Source organism: Eubalaena glacialis, chromosome X (assembly GCF_028564815.1).
Source record: "Eubalaena glacialis isolate mEubGla1 chromosome X, mEubGla1.1.hap2.+ XY, whole genome shotgun sequence".
Classification (NCBI taxonomy): Eukaryota; Metazoa; Chordata; class Mammalia; order Artiodactyla; family Balaenidae; genus Eubalaena; species Eubalaena glacialis.
The window spans coordinates 46,898,653-46,916,827 of NC_083736.1; the positions used below are offsets into that span (position 1 = coordinate 46,898,653).

The 18,175-nt window shown below is 49.7% G+C and overlaps 1 protein-coding gene and 1 non-coding gene across 4 annotated transcripts; both read right to left on the bottom strand.

The window, feature by feature from the left end:
- Nucleotides 1–1,766: 1,766 nt before the first annotated feature.
- LOC133082181 (melanoma-associated antigen D4) lies at nt 1,767–9,219 on the bottom strand. 3 transcript variants are annotated; one of them, XM_061178659.1, is made up of 13 exons: nt 9,131–9,219; nt 7,958–8,168; nt 6,882–7,712; nt 6,264–6,470; nt 6,095–6,158; nt 5,787–5,866; nt 5,302–5,393; nt 4,582–4,661; nt 4,455–4,497; nt 3,980–4,042; nt 2,866–2,980; nt 2,164–2,594; nt 1,767–1,972 (listed from the first exon to the last, which is right to left on the bottom strand). In XM_061178659.1, the coding sequence occupies exons 2-13, from the start codon at nt 8,165–8,167 to the stop codon at nt 1,963–1,965; spliced, it is 2,226 nt and encodes a 741-aa protein (XP_061034642.1). In that variant the 5' UTR covers nt 8,168; nt 9,131–9,219; the 3' UTR covers nt 1,767–1,962. The 3 variants fall into 3 exon arrangements, with proteins under 3 accessions (XP_061034642.1, XP_061034644.1, XP_061034643.1); XM_061178661.1 differs by having other exon boundaries at nt 2,152–2,594; XM_061178660.1 differs by having other exon boundaries at nt 7,958–8,198.
- LOC133082812 (small nucleolar RNA SNORA11) lies at nt 3,227–3,355 on the bottom strand. The gene has a single exon (XR_009699029.1). It is a non-coding gene; the product is annotated as a small nucleolar RNA SNORA11 (small nucleolar RNA).
- Nucleotides 9,220–18,175: the final 8,956 nt, after the last annotated feature.

Sequence of the window (18,175 nt, forward strand, 5' to 3'; positions counted from 1 at the left end):
GAGGAGGTCGGCCGCCTCCGGGGTGACCATCCTCGGCTTCTGGGGGACCCAGGGTCTGTCCGCGATCCCCAGGGCCCTCTTTCCTCCCTGCTCCTGAGGCCGCCTCTCTGCTCTCCTCCTGCCTCCCCACCCTGCTCTCAGCACTGCTCCCTGCAGAGTGTGGGGGAGCAGGGCCCAGGTGAAGACAACCATGGGGAAGGGGGTGGAAGGGGAGAGTGCTGCAAGCCTGGAGGCCTGGGGAGGTGGTGCCTTCCCCAGCACCCTGTCTCTGAGGGCTGCTCTCTCCTCCTTTCTAGATGAGCTGCCTTATCTCAGGTGCCCTCTGCACACAGTGCTCCAGCTCATACCTGTGGCTTGTGGTGAGTGCCCCACCCTTGTCCACGACAAGGCAGGTGCCTACTGCGTGCACAGCAGGGTCCTGGGAGGTCCCAGGGCAAGGGAGCCAGAAACGTTCCAGTGTCATTCATCATGCCAGGGCTGGGTTCCCAAATCCCGGGCCGTCAACCTGGAAACCTGCACCTGGAAGGGGCCTGAATCTCTGTCGGAATCACAGAGTGTCCACAAGGCCAGGCATCAAGCCAGCAGCCAGGGAGGCAGAAATCAAAGCACCAACAAATAAGGCAGAAACCCGCGTGAAGCCTGTCTTTAGGGGAGGAGGGTCCATACAGAGCCTGCTTCCTGGGGCTGCGGCCCAGGCCGTCCCTCAGCAGGTCTGCACTAGGGGTTCAGTGCTCTGCTGCTGCTCTCTTGCAATTGTTAACACATTTTGAGCCAGGTGACCGGAGTTTTTGTCTTCCACTGGCTCTGGCAAATGATGTAGCTGGGTCTGGGTCAGGATCCGGGTCTGGCTGAGGGAGCGGGACCACTTCTTGGGGCAAAGAGGCAAGTGGGGGGTGGGGGGGCTGGGCGGGCTGGGGTCCTTACACTACTCTCTCCTTCCTCTTAACCTGGAGCCTTGTCCTCCAAGCTGTGGACATCACTGGGGGACCCAGAAAAGCCCCAGACGGCCCCTTCCTGCTACGGAGTCCTTCCCAGGGTTCCAAAGTGTCTCTGCCCTCACTGTCGTGCACCTGGGGAATTAAAGTTCTAGCCTCCGCCCCCGCAGGGACCACACAGCCCTTGAAGATACAGAGACCTAGGCTGGCCTTGGCCTTGCCGGGAGAGCCCTGCTTCCATGGAGAAGAGCCCCGGAGCCTCCCGAAGGGCCTCGGGTCATGGTCACAGGCAATGGGCTGTCCAGGTCTGCCTACAGCTTTCTTTCACTAAATCGGCTCTCGCGGCAGTAATGGCTCCTCCTTCTACCTGCTGGAGGGGTGAGAATGCCACTGTGAGGCCTACCTCATTGTCCTTAAGACTCGGTCTGAGGGAGGAGGTCCTGAAATGGTGTGGAGGATGAGGGAAGGATTCCAGGACAGCGCCTCCAGAGATGGGGCGGAGGTGGGTCCTAGGGGATGTCTGTGGACCCCGTCCCTTGGTGGGAGGGACGGTGGCACCAGCTCACGGCCCTCCACCCCACCCCTTCTCCTGAGGACCCCCACTGGCATTTAACTGGGGCCACACAGTGTAGGAAATCATGAAACTGTGTGGACCGGAGCCCCTGGAAACTCTTGGCCTCCACACTCAGCTGGCATCTCCGCGCCTCCCAGTGGCTGACCCAGCCACACCCGCCTGCCTTTTAGGGAGAGGCGGCCCCCACCTGTCTCAGAGGGCCTGACCAGGGGCCACTCAGAGCCACACCTGCCCAGGAAAAGGAGAAGACGTCCGACTGATTTTGCAACTTTAATGCAACACTGATACCCAAAACACGACAGCACGACAAAAAGCACACAGGAAAGCAGGAAGGGCAGAGAGCGCGTCATCTGGCATGCCATCTTCCATGGACGGGGAGAAGCTGCCTAGAGTGCTCTGTCGGGGAGGGGGCAGAGGAGGCACTCTGGCTCGGCGGGGGACTGCTGCAGCTCCTCAGCGCTGCCTGGAACCGGGAGACACAAAGGCCAGAACACAAGGGTCAATACAGGTGAACCGTGAGGGATAGGAAGGACAAACTGAGTGTCCTGTCAGGCTCTCCTCGTTCCCCCGCGACACCCCAGGCCTTCCCCTGACTCCTCCCAGCCCCTCCACACCCCATCCTTCAGAGTCTCATCTAATGACCTCCAATCTTACTGAATCCAGGAGAAGAAGCTGGCACTGGTTCTGGCGGCGTTTCTGGTCCGGATGGTGGAGCTGGTGCTGGGGCCATCGAGCATGCTGGTGCTGGCCGCACCATTGGTGCCACTGCTGATGCCAGCCCTCCAGGTGCCTCTCCTGTTGGCACGGTTGCTATTCAGAATGTACTGATGGTATCTGGCCCAGAAAGCGAAGGGGATTCTGGACCAGGCGTCGCCAAAATCTCCGTCCTCATCCCAGGTCAGGAGTTCGACCTGTATGTCGTCCCAGCTCCACCGTCCAATCAGAGCTTCCTCCCCGATGTTCATCTGGGCCCTCATCTGGGCCCTGGCATGTTCCTCAGCCATATCCACATCCATCGTCTTGAAAGCATCATCCACAGCCTCCAAGAAATGAGCTCTCCATTCCCGGGGGTCTCGGTTCTGATACTGCGGTGGAAGAACAGCAGCCGTCGGAACAGCTACCCCACCTCGCTCGGCACCTGCTTCCTGCCATATGCCCTCCTGAGCGCTTTGCAAAATCATGATAGAAACCCACACGACTGGAATCGGGCTCCCATTGTTCTGTGCCAGACCTGGGATTTCGCCCCATCCACTCACTACGTCTGTGAACTTGTGTCAGTGACTTAGGAACCTTTCTGGGCCTCAGCGAACCAACGAGGTATGGGAAACTCCAGCCAGAACAGAGGCTCTGCCTTACCTGGGCGATGAATCTCAGCACCCTCATCTTGCTGGTCTCGTGGCGGGCGCGCAGGCCCCAGAGGAACTCATACTCGGGTGGGCTGCTATTGGGGATCTTCTTGTATTCCAGGTACCTGCGTGAGAGAGGAAAATAAACTTCTGCTTCCAGCCAGGCAGACCTGTTGCTGCACCAGTGGCTCCCAGGTGGCCCCCTCCCAGCCCCGAGGCTGCAGCTTGGCTGCCGCAGGAGGCCTGCCCTGGCCCCGCAGCCCTTGCCTCGCTCCCACGCTCGCTCCCAGGGGTTTCCGCCTCCAAAACTGAGGTGCTCACACCCTTAGGCCACTGGTCCTGCCCAGCAGCCATGTGGAGGGGCAGGGGGCACGTGTAGGGTATTTGTTCATAGGAAGGCCACGAGTTTTGTGCCCCTTGTCACAATAACCCAGGTTCCTGTTGGGTGTGTTGTAAACAGAGGAGCCATTTCTTCAGGCCCCCTGCTCTGAGCACACCCCACCATGGGGCTCATCCGTGGCCTGGCTGAACCCTGGGACAGTCCACCCTAGAAAATGACTGTACGGGAAGAAACAGTCAACCAAGAGCAGTGGACTCCATGCATACTCTCGACCATCTCTGTGTGTGTGTGTGTGTGTGTGTGTGTGTGTGTGTGTGTGTGTGTGGTGGGGGGTGTTGGTGGTGAACATGCATACGGGCCTGTGTGAGGGCACACGAGATCTCCAAGCACCGAGGATGGGGTGGGCCTGGGCTAGAAGGTCAGCGGGGCTGGGCTCCAGGCCCAAATGGGCCTTATCCCAGCCGGGGCCATGTCAGGCTTCCACTCTCTGAGCCCCAGGCTCCTGAGGTGTAAAGCCGGGGACACTGCCTAGAGGGCAGGTGCTGAACGAGATGGGGGCTGTACCACCCCACCCGGTGCTCGCAGTCAGCATGTGTTGCTCCCTTTCCCCAAGCCTCCCTGGAATGGCCCTCCCCCCAACACTCACATTCCCCCCCACCCCACTCTCACACCAGACACCCATCCCTCTGGTGTTAAGACATGAGCTGGGGAATGGCTTCCTCAGCCAGAGCAGCACACGAGGAAGGCCTGAGTGGGAGGCAAAGTGAACTCAGTCGATACTCACTTCTGCTTCACAAAGTCCTCTGTAATGAGTTTCCTCAGATCGCCCAGGAATGGGTGCCTCACCCTGAGTGCAAGGAAAGGAACGCATGACTAGAGACAGTGGCAGTGCCCGGGGTGGGCGGGAGCGCTCCCAGCAGGACTGAGAGCTTCCCAGCCTGTGGGGTGTCCCCATGGATGCCTGGGCCGGCAGCAGAGGCCAGACGGCCACTTGTCAGCGATGCCCCAGGGAGGGGTTCGACGGAGCCCCCAGGTCCGATGGTTTCTCTTAGTTCTCATCTGGGAACAGAGAAGGCACACGGAGCAGAGGGGGTGCTCAGAGTTCAGGACCGTTTCCCCACGCACCCTGGTGGGACCCTTTGCGCTCTACCTAGTCCAGGACGCCACGCCCCGCAGAGACCACTAGGCCACTGCAATCCCAGGGCCTCTTGTGCCCAAGGACACACTGAGGAGTGGGAGCCGAGAGACCCCAATCATACCCGGGGCGCAGTCCCATCTTGCGTAGTGCCTCCCAGAGGACAGCTGCGAGGGGAGATGAGGTACAAGAGTTTAGCACACGGAGGTGAGACGGTGGGCAACCCCCCAGCTGCAGGTCCAGCCACTCACCCTCGCTGGCACGGTTGCCGTTCATGAAGATGACGCCCAGAATCACCAAGAGGAGACTCAGCCTGGGAGTGTCCTTGGTCCTGAAAGTGTAGAAAGAGGGATCCTGTCCAGCAGCCATTTGCCCGGGGGGAACACAGCCGGCTCACTCAACTAGCCTCTCCCAGATTGCTGGGCTACAGGGCAGTTCCTCCCACTCTGTATGGCTTGCGCTACCTGGTCCAGACAATTCATTCCTCGGCCTGAGACCGAGTCCCTTCATCCATCAAGTGGGGATGCTAACACCACCTCCCAGGGCTCTGACGAGGATGGGGTTAGGCAGGGAGCAAACGATTGGCAACCCTGTGTCCAGAGGCACATCCAGACCTTCCCTGCCCTTTGCGCATTGCGTCGGGAGCACGACTCCGCTGGAGAGCCCCCCCACACCCCCGTCGCCCTCCCGAGGCCCACTCTGCCGAGCCCTGGCCAGGACCTTAGCGGGGAGAGGCAACCAAGAAGCTTGCTTTCCTAGGAAGATGGGGGTGGGGAAGGGTGGGCAGGGGCGAAACCCGGAGAGCAGCAAATCCTCGGCCCAGGCTACTGCCCCTGCCAGCCCTTAACTGCTCAGCACTGCTAACTCTGGGTGGGAGCCGTGCTAGGCCCCCCAACCCCACTTTCCCGTTTCTCTGAGAGGAGGGGGGAGGCACCACCAAGGAAGGCCACCACCCTCCTGTGCTCTCTCACTTTCCCAGGAGGCGGGCTGACGAATCCCGTGTGCAGACAAGAATGTAGAGGTGTTCTTCCTTGTCGATTTCCTTCAGGTGGATCCCAAACTTCTACATGGGGGAGAAAACAGAGTGTGAGATCAAACATCCATGCTGGGTGTCCTGCAGGCAGTCACTCAATTCCCCGTTAGAACTTTTCCTTGGCGGGGAGCCCCGAGCCCTGGGGGAGGAGGAAGAAGAGAGGCCGCAGAGGAAGTGCCCTGTGGGAGCACTGACACTGGCTGAGACAATGGGATCCACCTCAGGAGACCACCCCAGACACTCAGAGAGCACGAAGGGCAAGAAGGAGGGAAGGAGGCAGGCAGAGGAAGCTCCCAGGTGGAGAGGCCAGGGAGGGCTACCTTCCAGAGCACGTAGTCCTGCCCTTGGGCCTCGAGGGGATGCAGGGGGCAAGGGTTCCCTGCGGCTCCTGCTCCACAGAGCTGCCCCCGGCCCCGCACCCACCTTTTCCAGAGTGTACGTTGCTCGTTCAATGATCTCAGGGAAATGTTCGTCGTATTCTCGGATGACATCCTTCAGCATGTCTGCAGGAGGGGAGGGGTGGGCAAAGCACCGAGGCTGAGCAGGGGCCACAGAGCTGCAGCCTTTCTGCCAGGCCTGCTGAAGGGAGCACACTCAGGACCCCACACCGTGCAAATGGAGCCATCAGCCAGGCCTGATGTGTGTGTGCGGGCATCTGATGGGAGGCCCACAGGGCAGGGTTGTGGGAGGGGGGAAGGGCAGAGCTCAGGGAGGGGGCACAGGTTGCCCACCTGAGCGCTTGATGGGGATCTTCTTGTAGTCTTTAATCATCAGATATTTCACCAACTTATTTGCCTGGAGAAGGAGGGAGCACACGGGGAGACCAAGGCATGGGCGACCTCAAAGAACAGGCCCGCAAGGGAGGGGAGGAGCGAGATGGGGGAAGGGCAGGCTTCTTACCCTCTCTTGCAGAAGGGTCACATTGCGGGGTGGCAAGCACAGAACGTGCCTTGAGGGTACCTGGGACCTCAGGGCCATGGGGGGCCGAGGGCCCATCTGAGGCCGCACAGTCGTCAGTGGGGGCTGCGATGCCCTCCAGGTCGGTGGGACCGCAGGAGGCTCTCTCTCCTCCTCGCTGCTCTCATATTCGTCATCCAGGTGCTTGGACTGTACCATTAGACAGAGGAGAGACTCAGGGCTATCAGGCTACCTGTGCAAAAGCACCTGGCACACATCTTAACCAGAGCAGGTACTTGGAGGTAAGGGTAGTAGGAACAGCGGATGACACGTGCCGAGTGCTTACTAAGTGCCAGGCACTGAGCCAACCGCTTCTCCCTCCAGGCCCGAGGGTAGGGACTACGTGGAGTGAAAACATGCTAGTTAACCTGTCTTGGAGAAACATGCACAAGCTGAGAGAAGAGGGGAGGGAAGGAGAGGGGAGGGGAGGGGAGGGGAGGGGAGGGGAGGGGAGGGGAGGGGAGGGGAAGGGATGCGGGGAGGGAGAGGAGGAGGCAGAGAGAGGAGAGGGCAGAGAAAGCAGGGGAGCAAGGGGGGTTGGAGACAGCAGGGAGGTCTCACCTTCTTTGTCCTCTTGCCTCCCATCCTGGCCCAGGGCTCCGCACTCTGCTGAGAGGTGGCAGCTGCACCCTCAGGCTCAGGGATGCTCGTGGCCATCTTGGCCTTGGCAGCAGCTGCTGCCACAACATTCTGAGGCTCCACCCACCGAGTCTTGGCGAGAGCCTTCCCAGACTTGGTCGTCTTGGGCCGGGTGGCTGCCCCCTCCCCGGCAGAGGCTGCCTGGGGCCCCCCGGAGGCAGCACTGGGGCCCTCTGTGGCAGCCTCTTGGGCCGGGGCAGGTCTCTTGGGGCGTGGGAAGGCCATGCCACTGACACCTGCCGGCTGGGTGAAATCAAAGACATCGTTCTGACCCAGGAAGGCTGTTTTGGGCCGGGTGGCATCCATCTCACTGGCACGCGGGGCCTGGGAGAAAGCACAGGCCGTACTAGGGCCCTCGGCAGCAGCCTCCTGGGCCCGGGAGGATGTCTGGGGCTGCGTGGACCTTGCTGGAGCCCCGGGGGTGGCCATCTCGCTCTTGACTAGCATCTGGGAGCTGTGCGGAGAAGCAAGGCTTGTCTCAAGGGTGGCTGCCTGAGCCTCGGCAGCGGATGTCATGGGCTGGGTATCGCCTCCTGAGCCCTGGTCTGTGGCCACTGAGTGGTTAGTGACCACCTGATGGTAGGTGGCACGGGCAGCAGCAGCAGCGGCCCGAGCAGCTTGGTTAGAGGAGGTGGCCTGGGCTACGTTGGCAGCACGGGCAGCTGGCTCGTTGGCAAGTGTTTCTGGATCCATCCGAAATGCCTCCAGCAGAGTCCTGGCCAGCATAGGGTTTTCAAGTTCCCAGGGCTCATTCTGCAAGACCAGGGAGGGGAGGGCAAGGCAGACAGCTGCACACACTCGCCCTGTGCTGGCCAGCCCCCGACCAGCCCCCAGACCCTCCCAAACCCCCCTTCTCCCAGCAGGACAGGGAAGGTTTGGTGAATGTGGGCAGTCCTTCCCCATTCAACTCCAGCCTTCACCCACCCCCTCCTCCCATCCTCCCTGACGTCGCAGGAGGGAAGGCCCAGGGCTAGCAGGTGGCCGACAAGGGGCCTCACCGCTAAGATGCGAAAGCCTGGACCCAAGCTCCCAAAGGCTCTGAGGATACGGATGTCAAAGCTGGTGAGGGCTCCGTAGCCTCCAAAAGCACCAAATTCTTCATAGTCGTTGCCTTCAACCATGTCTTCCTCCCCGACTTCATCACTACCCTCGTCCATGTCTTCAACGTTGTACACTTCAGATTCTTTGCGGTAGCTTCCCTCAGCCATGCTGGGGGTCCCAAGGAGAAGAGAGCTCAGCCTGAGAGGGACGGGGAGGGCTCTTCAGGGGGAGGGGGCGGGACCCAGCAGGAGGCCGGATCTCTCAGGAAGTGGGGGGTTGCAATCATCAGGTTACCAGGCAGTATAAGGTCGGGGTGGGTGGGGGAGTGAGGGCTGCTGGGGTAGATTCCCTCAGAGACAGAGCCCTAAGAGAAGGATAGAGGAGGTCGGAGGAGACCCTACACTGAAAGGGGAGTTTAGGACAGGCAGGCTCCCCGGCCCAGCGGCTGGATTTGAACAGGGGGTGCACTGGCGGGCTTGGGTCCAAAGAGTCCCATAGGAGATGCGTTGAGAGAGGGAGAAATAAAGCGCCTGAATTTAATGCCTGGAGCAGGGGGCCAGGACGGTGGGGAGGAGATGACATGAGAGGGCTCAGACAAACGGGGACCGCTGGAAGCTCTGGGAAAATGAATCCCAGGGACCCTCTTAAGTGCCGGTGGGGGGGATTCAGCTGATTCAGGTCTAGGTTGGGCTCATACAGGAGCGCTCAAGGTGGATGGGGTGGGGGGTCTTCGGACTAGGTGAGGCTCGAACTGAAGTGCTGGAGGTCTCAGAGGCCAGGACTGCAACTCCAGGAAGGGGGCAAAACGTTCAGTTCCACTGGATTGATCTCAGAGTGGTTGGGGTGGAGGTGGGGCCTCCGCTCTAAGGAAGCTCAGCACGGAGCACACGGGTCTGTTAAAGGGGTTCGGATGGTGGGCTCCGGTGCAAGTAGGGCTCGGATCGGGGAGCCTGCGTCTGGTGGCGGTGGAGGGGGGCGGCTCCTATCTAGACCGCGGGTCTAACGGGGTTCAGGTTCTGCGTGCTCGGGCTTTGTTCAGATCCGGGGGCGGGGGATTGGGGATGGGGAGGGCACAGCGTACCCTCGTTCCACTCGCTCTCTCCCGGTCCTGTCTGGGGCTGGATCCTTACCTTCCCTGGGGCTCCAATGGCGTCCGTCCTCAGCACCAGGAACCCCGCAGCCGCGCCCTCGCCTACTGCTGCCAGCACAGCAGCTCCGACCACCCCGCCCCTTTTCTCCGCGCACCGCCCCCCTCGCTGCGCGGCTGGGCAGCCTGCGCATGCGCGGACCCCTCCAGCCGGCCCGCTTTCCCAACAAAAGCCTTTCCCACCAGGTCCCCAGTGCGCATGCGATTCCGCCAGTGGGTGGGCGGGGTGGGGGGCGTTTTCTCCTTCCCGCCAGATTCCCCCCACCGTTCCCCACCTCCGCCTCCGCGCCCCCGATCGCAGGCGCGGGCACTCACACCCTGTACTGCGGTTCCAACCCATCCATCATATACCCTCAGTCCCCCCACTTTTGCACAATGCTTCTCAGCCCTGCCCTCCCCCTTGCCTCTAAGCTCCTCCAGTGTGGTCTGGAATACATTGAGCCCTGCTTCCCCAGCGTGACCCCTAGGTCACCAATACAGAGGTCGCTAGCCCAGTCTGCAACTGCAACAAGAGAAATGGAAATGGCGAGAGGACACCAGTTCCCTTTGTGTTCCCCTCCACTATCCATCTCTAGGGCCCCCAGACACACTGGGAACATCTGCTTCCCCAGCCACTCTTCATGCAGCTTGTGTGTCACAGCCTGAGCTGTGCTGGGCATTATCTTCCTCTCACAGCAGCCCTGGGAGGTGGATGTCAGCATCCCCATTTTACAGATCAGGAAGCTGAGGCACAGACAGACACATCGCACGAACTAGACAAGGCCACAGAGCCAGTAAGTTGAAAATGCAGAATTTGGGCCGGGGTCTCGCTGACTCCAAAAATGCATGTTCCGCTAGCACTGGCCCCGGGGACTGAGGCACCCTCCCTTCTTCAGTTTGAGCAGCAGATCCACCCCACCTCCCCTGCCCTGTCAACATCTGTCCCAACAAGCCAGGTTTCTGTTCTCTGAGACCTAAGCTCACGCTCTGCATTCCGGGGGGAACAGGTAGGAGCCCCAGGCCCACCCCTTGCCTGCTCTGTGTGGGTCCATCCAGGTGTGAGAATTGCTCCTTGGGGTCCACTCCCTGCTCCGACTGTCAGGCCTCTTCGCTGTGAGTGGCACAAACACGCTGCCCCTGAGGCCTTCCTGGTGCCCACTGGAGCGGCCAGGACAATCAGGCACTTGTGTGTCTGAGCCATGGCAAGCCCTGATTCAGAGTAAATGTTTGGCCTGGTTCCTTCCATGGCTGGGGCCTGGGGCAGCTGTGGTCTTGTGGATAGAAGCTGGGCTGGACTTCCGAATTCCGGGGACAGAGTGTTGGGCCAGTCTGTCGCTAGCTGTGTGAAAGCCCGCTCGGGTCACTGGGCATCTCTGAGCCCGGTTTCTCAATATGCAAAATGTGAAGCAAAAGGAGAACTTACTGGGGTCCTACCTAAGGACACACATGCTGCTGCGCTTCCAGAATGACTGGAGAAAATGCTATGTTCCCATCTCCAATTGCACTTCTATTTTTTTTTTTTTTACAAAAAAACATAGTGGACTTTTATATTCGTTTTTATATCAGCCTCTCCAGGCTGTCCACCCCTGTGTCTGAATGGAAGCTATTGATAGGACCAGAGCTTTTACTCTCCAGTGACCAACATCAATTCTGCCTGTCTGGATGGCTTTCCTCAGCTGTTGCATAGCAACCTTCCCTGTCAGCTGCTTGTGTCTCTCAGCCCTTCCTGTGCAACACGTTTCTGTGGGACGTGACCAGACCTTAGAAGCGAAAGCCTTGACAAACCGCTATATGCTAATAGAAAATGCTATGTTCCCATCTCATTTTGAAACTGTGCTTTTCTTACAAAATCCGTAGTGGACTTTTATATTCGCTTTATTTTATTTTTTATTCTTATGTTTTCTTTTTCTTTTTTTTAATTGAGATATAATTGACATATAACATTATATTAGTTTCGGGTGTACAACATCATGATTCAATATTTGTATATACTGTGAAATGATCACCACAATAAGTCCAGTTAACATCCATCATCACACATAGTTACAATTTTTTATGATGAGAACTTCTATTGTATTCATTTTTATACCAGCCTCTCTATATGCTAGATGCTTTATAACTATATATGCTAATATGCTTACAACTCCTAAATCTACAACCCCAGTTCGAACTTCACCTTTGAGATCCAAATCCATATATTCATTCGTCTACTTGACATCTCCACTTGGATGTTTCAAGGGCTCCTCACAGTGAGTCTGTCTCACTGTGGTATTGCTATATCCACCCCTCCCACACACTCACGTCCCCCATCTCTCTTGTTTTTAAAACTCCCATCTTCACAATCTCAGTAAATGGCACCATGATCCACACAACTACTCACTCCAGAAAATGGAAGTCAGCTACCACCACTGCCCTTTTCTCATACACTGCACCCAGATGGGAAACCTCTGCAGCTCTCCAGGGCTACCTCTCTGTGCAGCTCTCTCCCCTCCATTACTCCCAGAATATTCTAGTCACATTGGCCTCTTGGAATTCTCAGCCCTGTCTCCTTCACTTATTCACCTCTGTTTGTGTTCAATCTCCCTGTGCCGCAGCCTGTAAACTCTATCCAGGCAAGAAGTTGGGGGGAATTGGGCAATCCTGGGGATCGCCTTTTTAATTTCCCTTATCTTGGGGATCAATGTCCTGCGTGGCTCGTGGAGCCACGACGTAAAGCTTTATAACTTTTTTGGTTTATAGATATTTAGGTGGCAGAGCACATCGGATTCCTGTTAATTCATCGTGGCTGCAAGTATAAGTATCCATCCTGGTTTTTAATTTTTTTTCAGTGACCCTTATGCTTTAATATGTATCCAAGTTGCTATGCACAGTTAATGCATGATGTGCATTCATGATATTTTTCCAATCTGCTTCCCCAGGGTTTTACTTTTATTCCTGGACAAGTATAAAACCAGAAAAATATAGAATCATTAAGAGGACCAAAGATAAGAATTAGAGGACCCTTCTCATAAGGAACAATGCAAGTCAGAAGAAAGTGGCATACCATTTTTAAAATAGTGAAACAATAATTGTCCAATCAGAATTGTATACTCAATGAATATCTTTTTAAAAATGAAGTTGAAATAAAAGTTTTTCATACATACTGAAGCTGAAAAAATTAATCATCAGTAGATTTACCCTACAAGAAATGTTACAGGATGTCCTTCAGGCACAAGAAAAATGACTGTAAATGGAAATATGGTCTACATAAATGAGTAAACAATAATGGAAATGGTAGATATGAAAGTAGATATAAACTATTAATTTTCACATTTAAGAATATTTTATTATTAATGATGTAAAGCAAAAATTCATAATGCATTGTGGAGTTGTAACTTATGTGGAATTAGCTTCTTGGAAAATAATAGCACAAGGATGGGGGAATATAAGTGTATGTAAGATTCTAAATCTACATGTGAAGTGGTACAATATTACTTGAAGGTACATTGTGATACATTAAAGAAGCATGAACTATAAACATTAACGTATCTATCCAAAGAATTATGGCTAATAAGCCTATATGGAAGATAAATGGAATCATGAAATGCTCATTTAATTTAAAATGTTTTAAAAGAGAAAAAATAAAACAACAGATGAGAAAATAGAAAAAAATTAACATGACAGCTTTAAATCCAACCATATCAGTAACCATATTAAATACAAATTGTCTAAAATTGGACTCCTTTCTCTTTTAAGTAGACTTTATTTTTTAGTGCAGTTTTAGGCTCATAGTAAAATTGAGCAGAAATTACAGAGCCATCCCATATACCTCCTGCCCCCACAGAGACAGAGCCTCCCCCACTGTCAACATCCTGCACCAGAAGGGTGCACTTCTTACAATCAATGAACCTACATTGCCATATCATTATCACCCAAAGTGTGTAGTTTACATTAGGACTCATTGTTGCTGTTGTACATTCCATGGGTTTAGACAACATGTAGCCACCACTACAGTATCATACAGAATAATTTCATTGCCTCCCAAATCCTCTGTGCTCCACATATTCATCCCTCCCTCTCTCCTAACTGCTAGCAACCACTGATTTTTTAACTGTCTCCATAGGTTTGCCTTTTCCAGAATGTCATATAGTTGGAATCATACAGTATATACACTTTTCAGATTGGCCTCTTTCACTGGGTAATATGCATTTAAGGTTCTTGAATGTCTTTTCAGGGCTTGATAGTTCATTTCTTTTTAGTGCTGAATAATATTCCATTATCTGGATGTGTCACAGTTTGTTCATCCATTCGCCTACTGAAGTACATCTTGGTTTCTTCCGAAGTTACAGCATTGTGAATAAAAGTGCTATAAACATGCATATGCAGGTTTTTCTGTGGACATAAACTTTCAGCTCATTTGGGTAAATACCAAGGAGCACGATTGCTGGATTACATGGTCAGAATAGGTTTAATTTTATAAGAAACTGTCAAACTGTCTTCCAAAGTGGTTGTATGATTTTGAATTCCCGCCAGCAATGAAGGAGAGTTCCTGTTGATACACATCTTTGCAGGCATTTGGTATTGCCAGTGTTCTGGATTTTGGCCATTCTAATAGGAGTGTAGTGGTATCTCATTTTTTAAATTTGCATTTCCCTAATAACATACGATGTGGGGCATGACAAATTGGATTTTAAAAAGATCCTGCTATATGCAGTGTACATGAATCCCATTGTACCTATAGGTTAAAAGTAAAAGTATGGGAAAAGATATATCATGCTACTAATAATCCAAACAAGGCTGTAATGGATATATTAATATCAGATAAAGCAAATTTCAGAATAAAATGTATTGTCAGGGATAAAGAGGATCATTTATAAGAGGATTGTTTGTATTTATGATTGCCTAAAGAGGCCAATTCATCAAGAGGGCATAAAAATTCTAAATGTTTATACACCTAAAAACGGAATTTAGAAATATATGAAAGAAAGGAAAATCCACAATTAGGGTCAGAGATTTGTCTTTTCTCTCCACAGTTGAACAAGTTGACAAAAAACATCAGTAAGTGTATAGAATGCTTGAAAATGCTATCACTCAAATTAATCTAATTAACATTTAAAATATTTTATTGAGGTATAATTGATTTACAGTGTTGTGTTAGTTTCAAGTGTACAGCAAAGTGAATCTGTTATACAAATACATATATCCACTCTTTTTTAGATTCTTTTCCCATATAGGCCATTACAGAGTATTGAATAGAGTTCCCTGTGCTATACAGTGGGTCCTGATTAGTTATCTGTTTTATATATAGTAGTGTGTATGTGTCAATCCCAATCTTCCAATTTATCCCTCCCTTCCTTACTGCCTGGTAACCGTAAGTTTATTTCTACATTTGTAACTCTATTTTGGTTTTGTAGATAAGTTCATTTCTAGACTTTTTTTTTTCAGATTCCACATATAAGCGATATCATACGATATTTGTCTTTCTCTGTCTGACTTACTTCACTCAGTGTGACAATCTCTAGGTCCATCCATGTTGCCGCAAATGGCATTATTTCATTCTTTTTTATGGCTGAGTAATATTCCATTGTATATATGTACCACATCTTCTTTATCCATTCCTCTGTTGATGGACATTTAGGTTGCTTCCATGTCCTGGCTATTGTGAATAATGTTGCAATGAACACTGGGGTGCATGTATCTTTTCAAATTATGGTTTTCTCTGGGTATATGCCTAGGAGTGGGATTGCTGGATCATATGGTAGCTCTATTTTCAGTTTTTAATGGAACCTCCATACTGTTCTCCATTTTAAGTGCACTATCCCTAACAAAAAAAAGAACACACATTGTTTTCATATGTACATGAAAATTTACCATGATAGACAATATTCTGGGCCATAAATACATCTTACAAATGAAAGAATTAACATCACCTAAAGGATTTTCCTGAAGGACAATGAAATTAAATTAGATGTAAATAACAGGAATGTATCTGTAAAATTCCCAAAATATTTGCAAACGATATAACATACTCTTCAATAACATATGGGTGAAAGAAATAAAAAAGAAATTTAGAAAGTAATTTGAACTGAATGAAAAGTAAAGTACAACTTATTAAAATTTGTAGGATGCACCTAAAGCAATCCTTAGAAACCAATTTATAGCACAAAATGCCTATATTTAAAAATCAGAATTAAATCAATAATTTAAATTTCAATATTTAGAAAAAAGAATGCAGATACAATTAAAACCAAAATAGCAGAAGAAAGGAAATAAGGGAAAGTGTAGCAATCACTGAAGTAGACAACAAAAAAAAGAAATAGAGGAAATTAAAGAGATCAAATCTGATCTTTAAGAATATCAGTACAACTGATAAGCCTCTATCCAGAATAATTAGGGAAATAAAAGAGAGAAAGCATGAATTACCAATATCAAGAATGAGAAAATTAGTGTTAATTATATCACTAATATTAAAAATTTATGTCAATATTCAATAACTTTATTCTAATCAATGAAAATTTATACAGCAAAAATAATCAAGAAAATGAAATTTTAAATACTATTTCCAATAGCAAAAATACCACTTACAAGAGCATAAAAAGAAGAGTTATATAAGGGTAGATGTGACAAAAGCTGAGCAACACTTTACTTGAAAATATTAAGACATTGCTGAGAACAATTAAGGAAGACCTAAATAAATAGAATATATAATTCTAAATTCATATGGAAATACAAAAGAATCCAAATAGCCAAACAATTTTAAGAAAGAAGAACAAAACTGGAGGTAACACACTCTCTGATTTCAAACTACACTACAAAGCTACATTCATCAAAACAGTATGGTACTGGCACAAATGCAGACACATAGATAAATGGAATAGAATAGAGAGCCTAGAAATAAAGCCACAGTTATATGGGCAATTAATCTATGACAAAGGAGGCAAGAATATACAATGGAGAAAAGGCAGTCTTTTTGATAAATGGTGTTGGGAAAACTGGACATCTACATGCAGAAGAATCAGACTGGTTAATTTTCTCACACCATATACAAAAATAAACTCAAAATGGATTAAAGACTTAAATGTAAGACCTGAAACCGTAAAACTTATAGAAGAAAACATAGGCAGCATGGTCTTTAACATCACTCTTAGTAATATTTTTTGGGATATGTCACCTCAGGCAAGGGAAACAAACATAAAAATAAACAAATGGGACCACATGAAGCTAAAAAGGTTTTGCAAAGTGAAGGAAACTATCAACAAAACTAAAAGGCAGCCTCCTCAATGGGAAGAGATATTTGCAAGCAATATATTGGATAAGGGGTTAATATACAAAATATTTAAAGGACTCATACAACTCAACATCAAAAAAACAAAAAACATGATTAAAAAACAGGCAGAGGACCTGAATAGACATTTTTCCAAAGAAGACATACAGATGACCAACAAACATGAAAAGATGCTCAATATCACTAATCACCAGGGAAATGCAAATCAAAACCATGATGAGATATCACCTCACACCTGTCAGAATAGCTATCATCAAAAGACAACAAATAACAAGTGTTGGCAAGGATGTGGAGAAAATAAAGGGCCCCCTGTGGACTTTGGTGGGAATGTAAATTGGTGCAGCCAATGCCGTATGAAGTTTCCTCAAAAAATTAAAAATAAAAGTACCATACAATCCAGTAATTCTACTTCTGGGTATTTTTCCAAAGAAAACAGAAACACTAATTTGAAAAGATATATGCATCCTTATGTTCACTGCAGCATTATTTACAATAGTGAAAATATGGAAACAACCTAAGTGCTCATCAATAGATACATGGATAAAGTAGATGTGGTATATATACAGTGGAATATTCAGCCATTAAAATGAATGAAATCTTGCCATTTGCAACAATATGGATGGACCTAGAGGGTATTACACTAAGTGAACAATCTCAGACAGAGAAAGACAAATACTGTATGATATCATTTATATGTGGAATCTAAAAAACAAAACAAATGAACAAACAAAACTAAAGAGAAAGAGAATCATAGATACAGAGAACAAACAGGTAGTTGCCAGAGGGGAGGAGGTTTGGAGGAAAAAAGAAATAACTGAGGGAGATTAAGAGGTACAAGCTTTCAATTACAAAATAAATGAGTCACAGGGATGAAATGTACAGTGTGGGGAATATAGTCAATAATTATGTAATAGCTTTGTATGGTGACAGATGATAACTAGACTTATTGTGGTGATCATTTTGAAGTATATAGAAATATACAATCACTATTTTGTGTATCAGGAACTAATATGGTGTTGTAGGTCAATGATACTTCAAAAAGAAACAAAACAAACAAAATCATGGAAAAAAGAGATCGGATTTGTGGGTACCGCAGGCAGGGTGTGGGGAGAGGGGGAATTGGATGAAGGCAGTCAAAAGGTACAAACTTCCAGTAACAAGATAAACAAGTACTAGTGATGTAATATACAATGTGATAAATATAATTAAAACTGCTGTACGTTATATATGAAAGTTATGAGAGTAAATCCTCAGTTATCATCACAAGGATAATTTTTTTCTATTTCTTTACTTTTGTAACTATATGAGATGATGGATGTTCACTAAACTTACTGTTGTAATCATTTCATGATATATCTATGTCAAATTATTATACTGTATACCTTAAACTTATACAGTGCTGTATGTCAATAAATATCTGAAAAAAACTGGAAGAAAAAAGAAAAAGGATACTTAGAAAACAAACTAGAATACCTTGTCTCCATGAGAGGCATAGAGTGGGAGTGGAAAATGGGAATGAAAAGGATTGAAAACATGAATGACAAGTGAGGGGCCTGGCCTGAAAGAATGATGACAATAGTGATATGAGCTGGAATAAGATTTTCTCAACCGTCTGACCCTAAAGTATTCCCACCCTTCTTTGCTTGAACCAGTCTGACCTTCTCTTAGGCCCTGCGGGAGCCATACATACCACTTAACTGCCTTAGAGACTTTATAGTGCTGCTCCTGGGAACCCTGAAGTGATAACCCTTTGTCTTCTCCTGTTCATCTGTCTACCTCATGCTT

Excerpts from the sequence above, each read along its gene's own strand:
- LOC133082181 (XM_061178659.1), bottom strand. The coding sequence starts at position 8,167 with ATGGCTGAGGGAAGCTACCGCAAAGAATCTGAAGTGTACAACGTTGAA. Across the intron at positions 7,713-7,957 it reads CAGGCTTTCGCATCTTAGCG|AATGAGCCCTGGGAACTTGA; the intron begins GTGAGGCCCCTT and ends CTGGTCTTGCAG. Across the intron at positions 6,471-6,881 it reads GAGGCAAGAGGACAAAGAAG|TCCAAGCACCTGGATGACGA; the intron begins GTGAGACCTCCC and ends CTAATGGTACAG.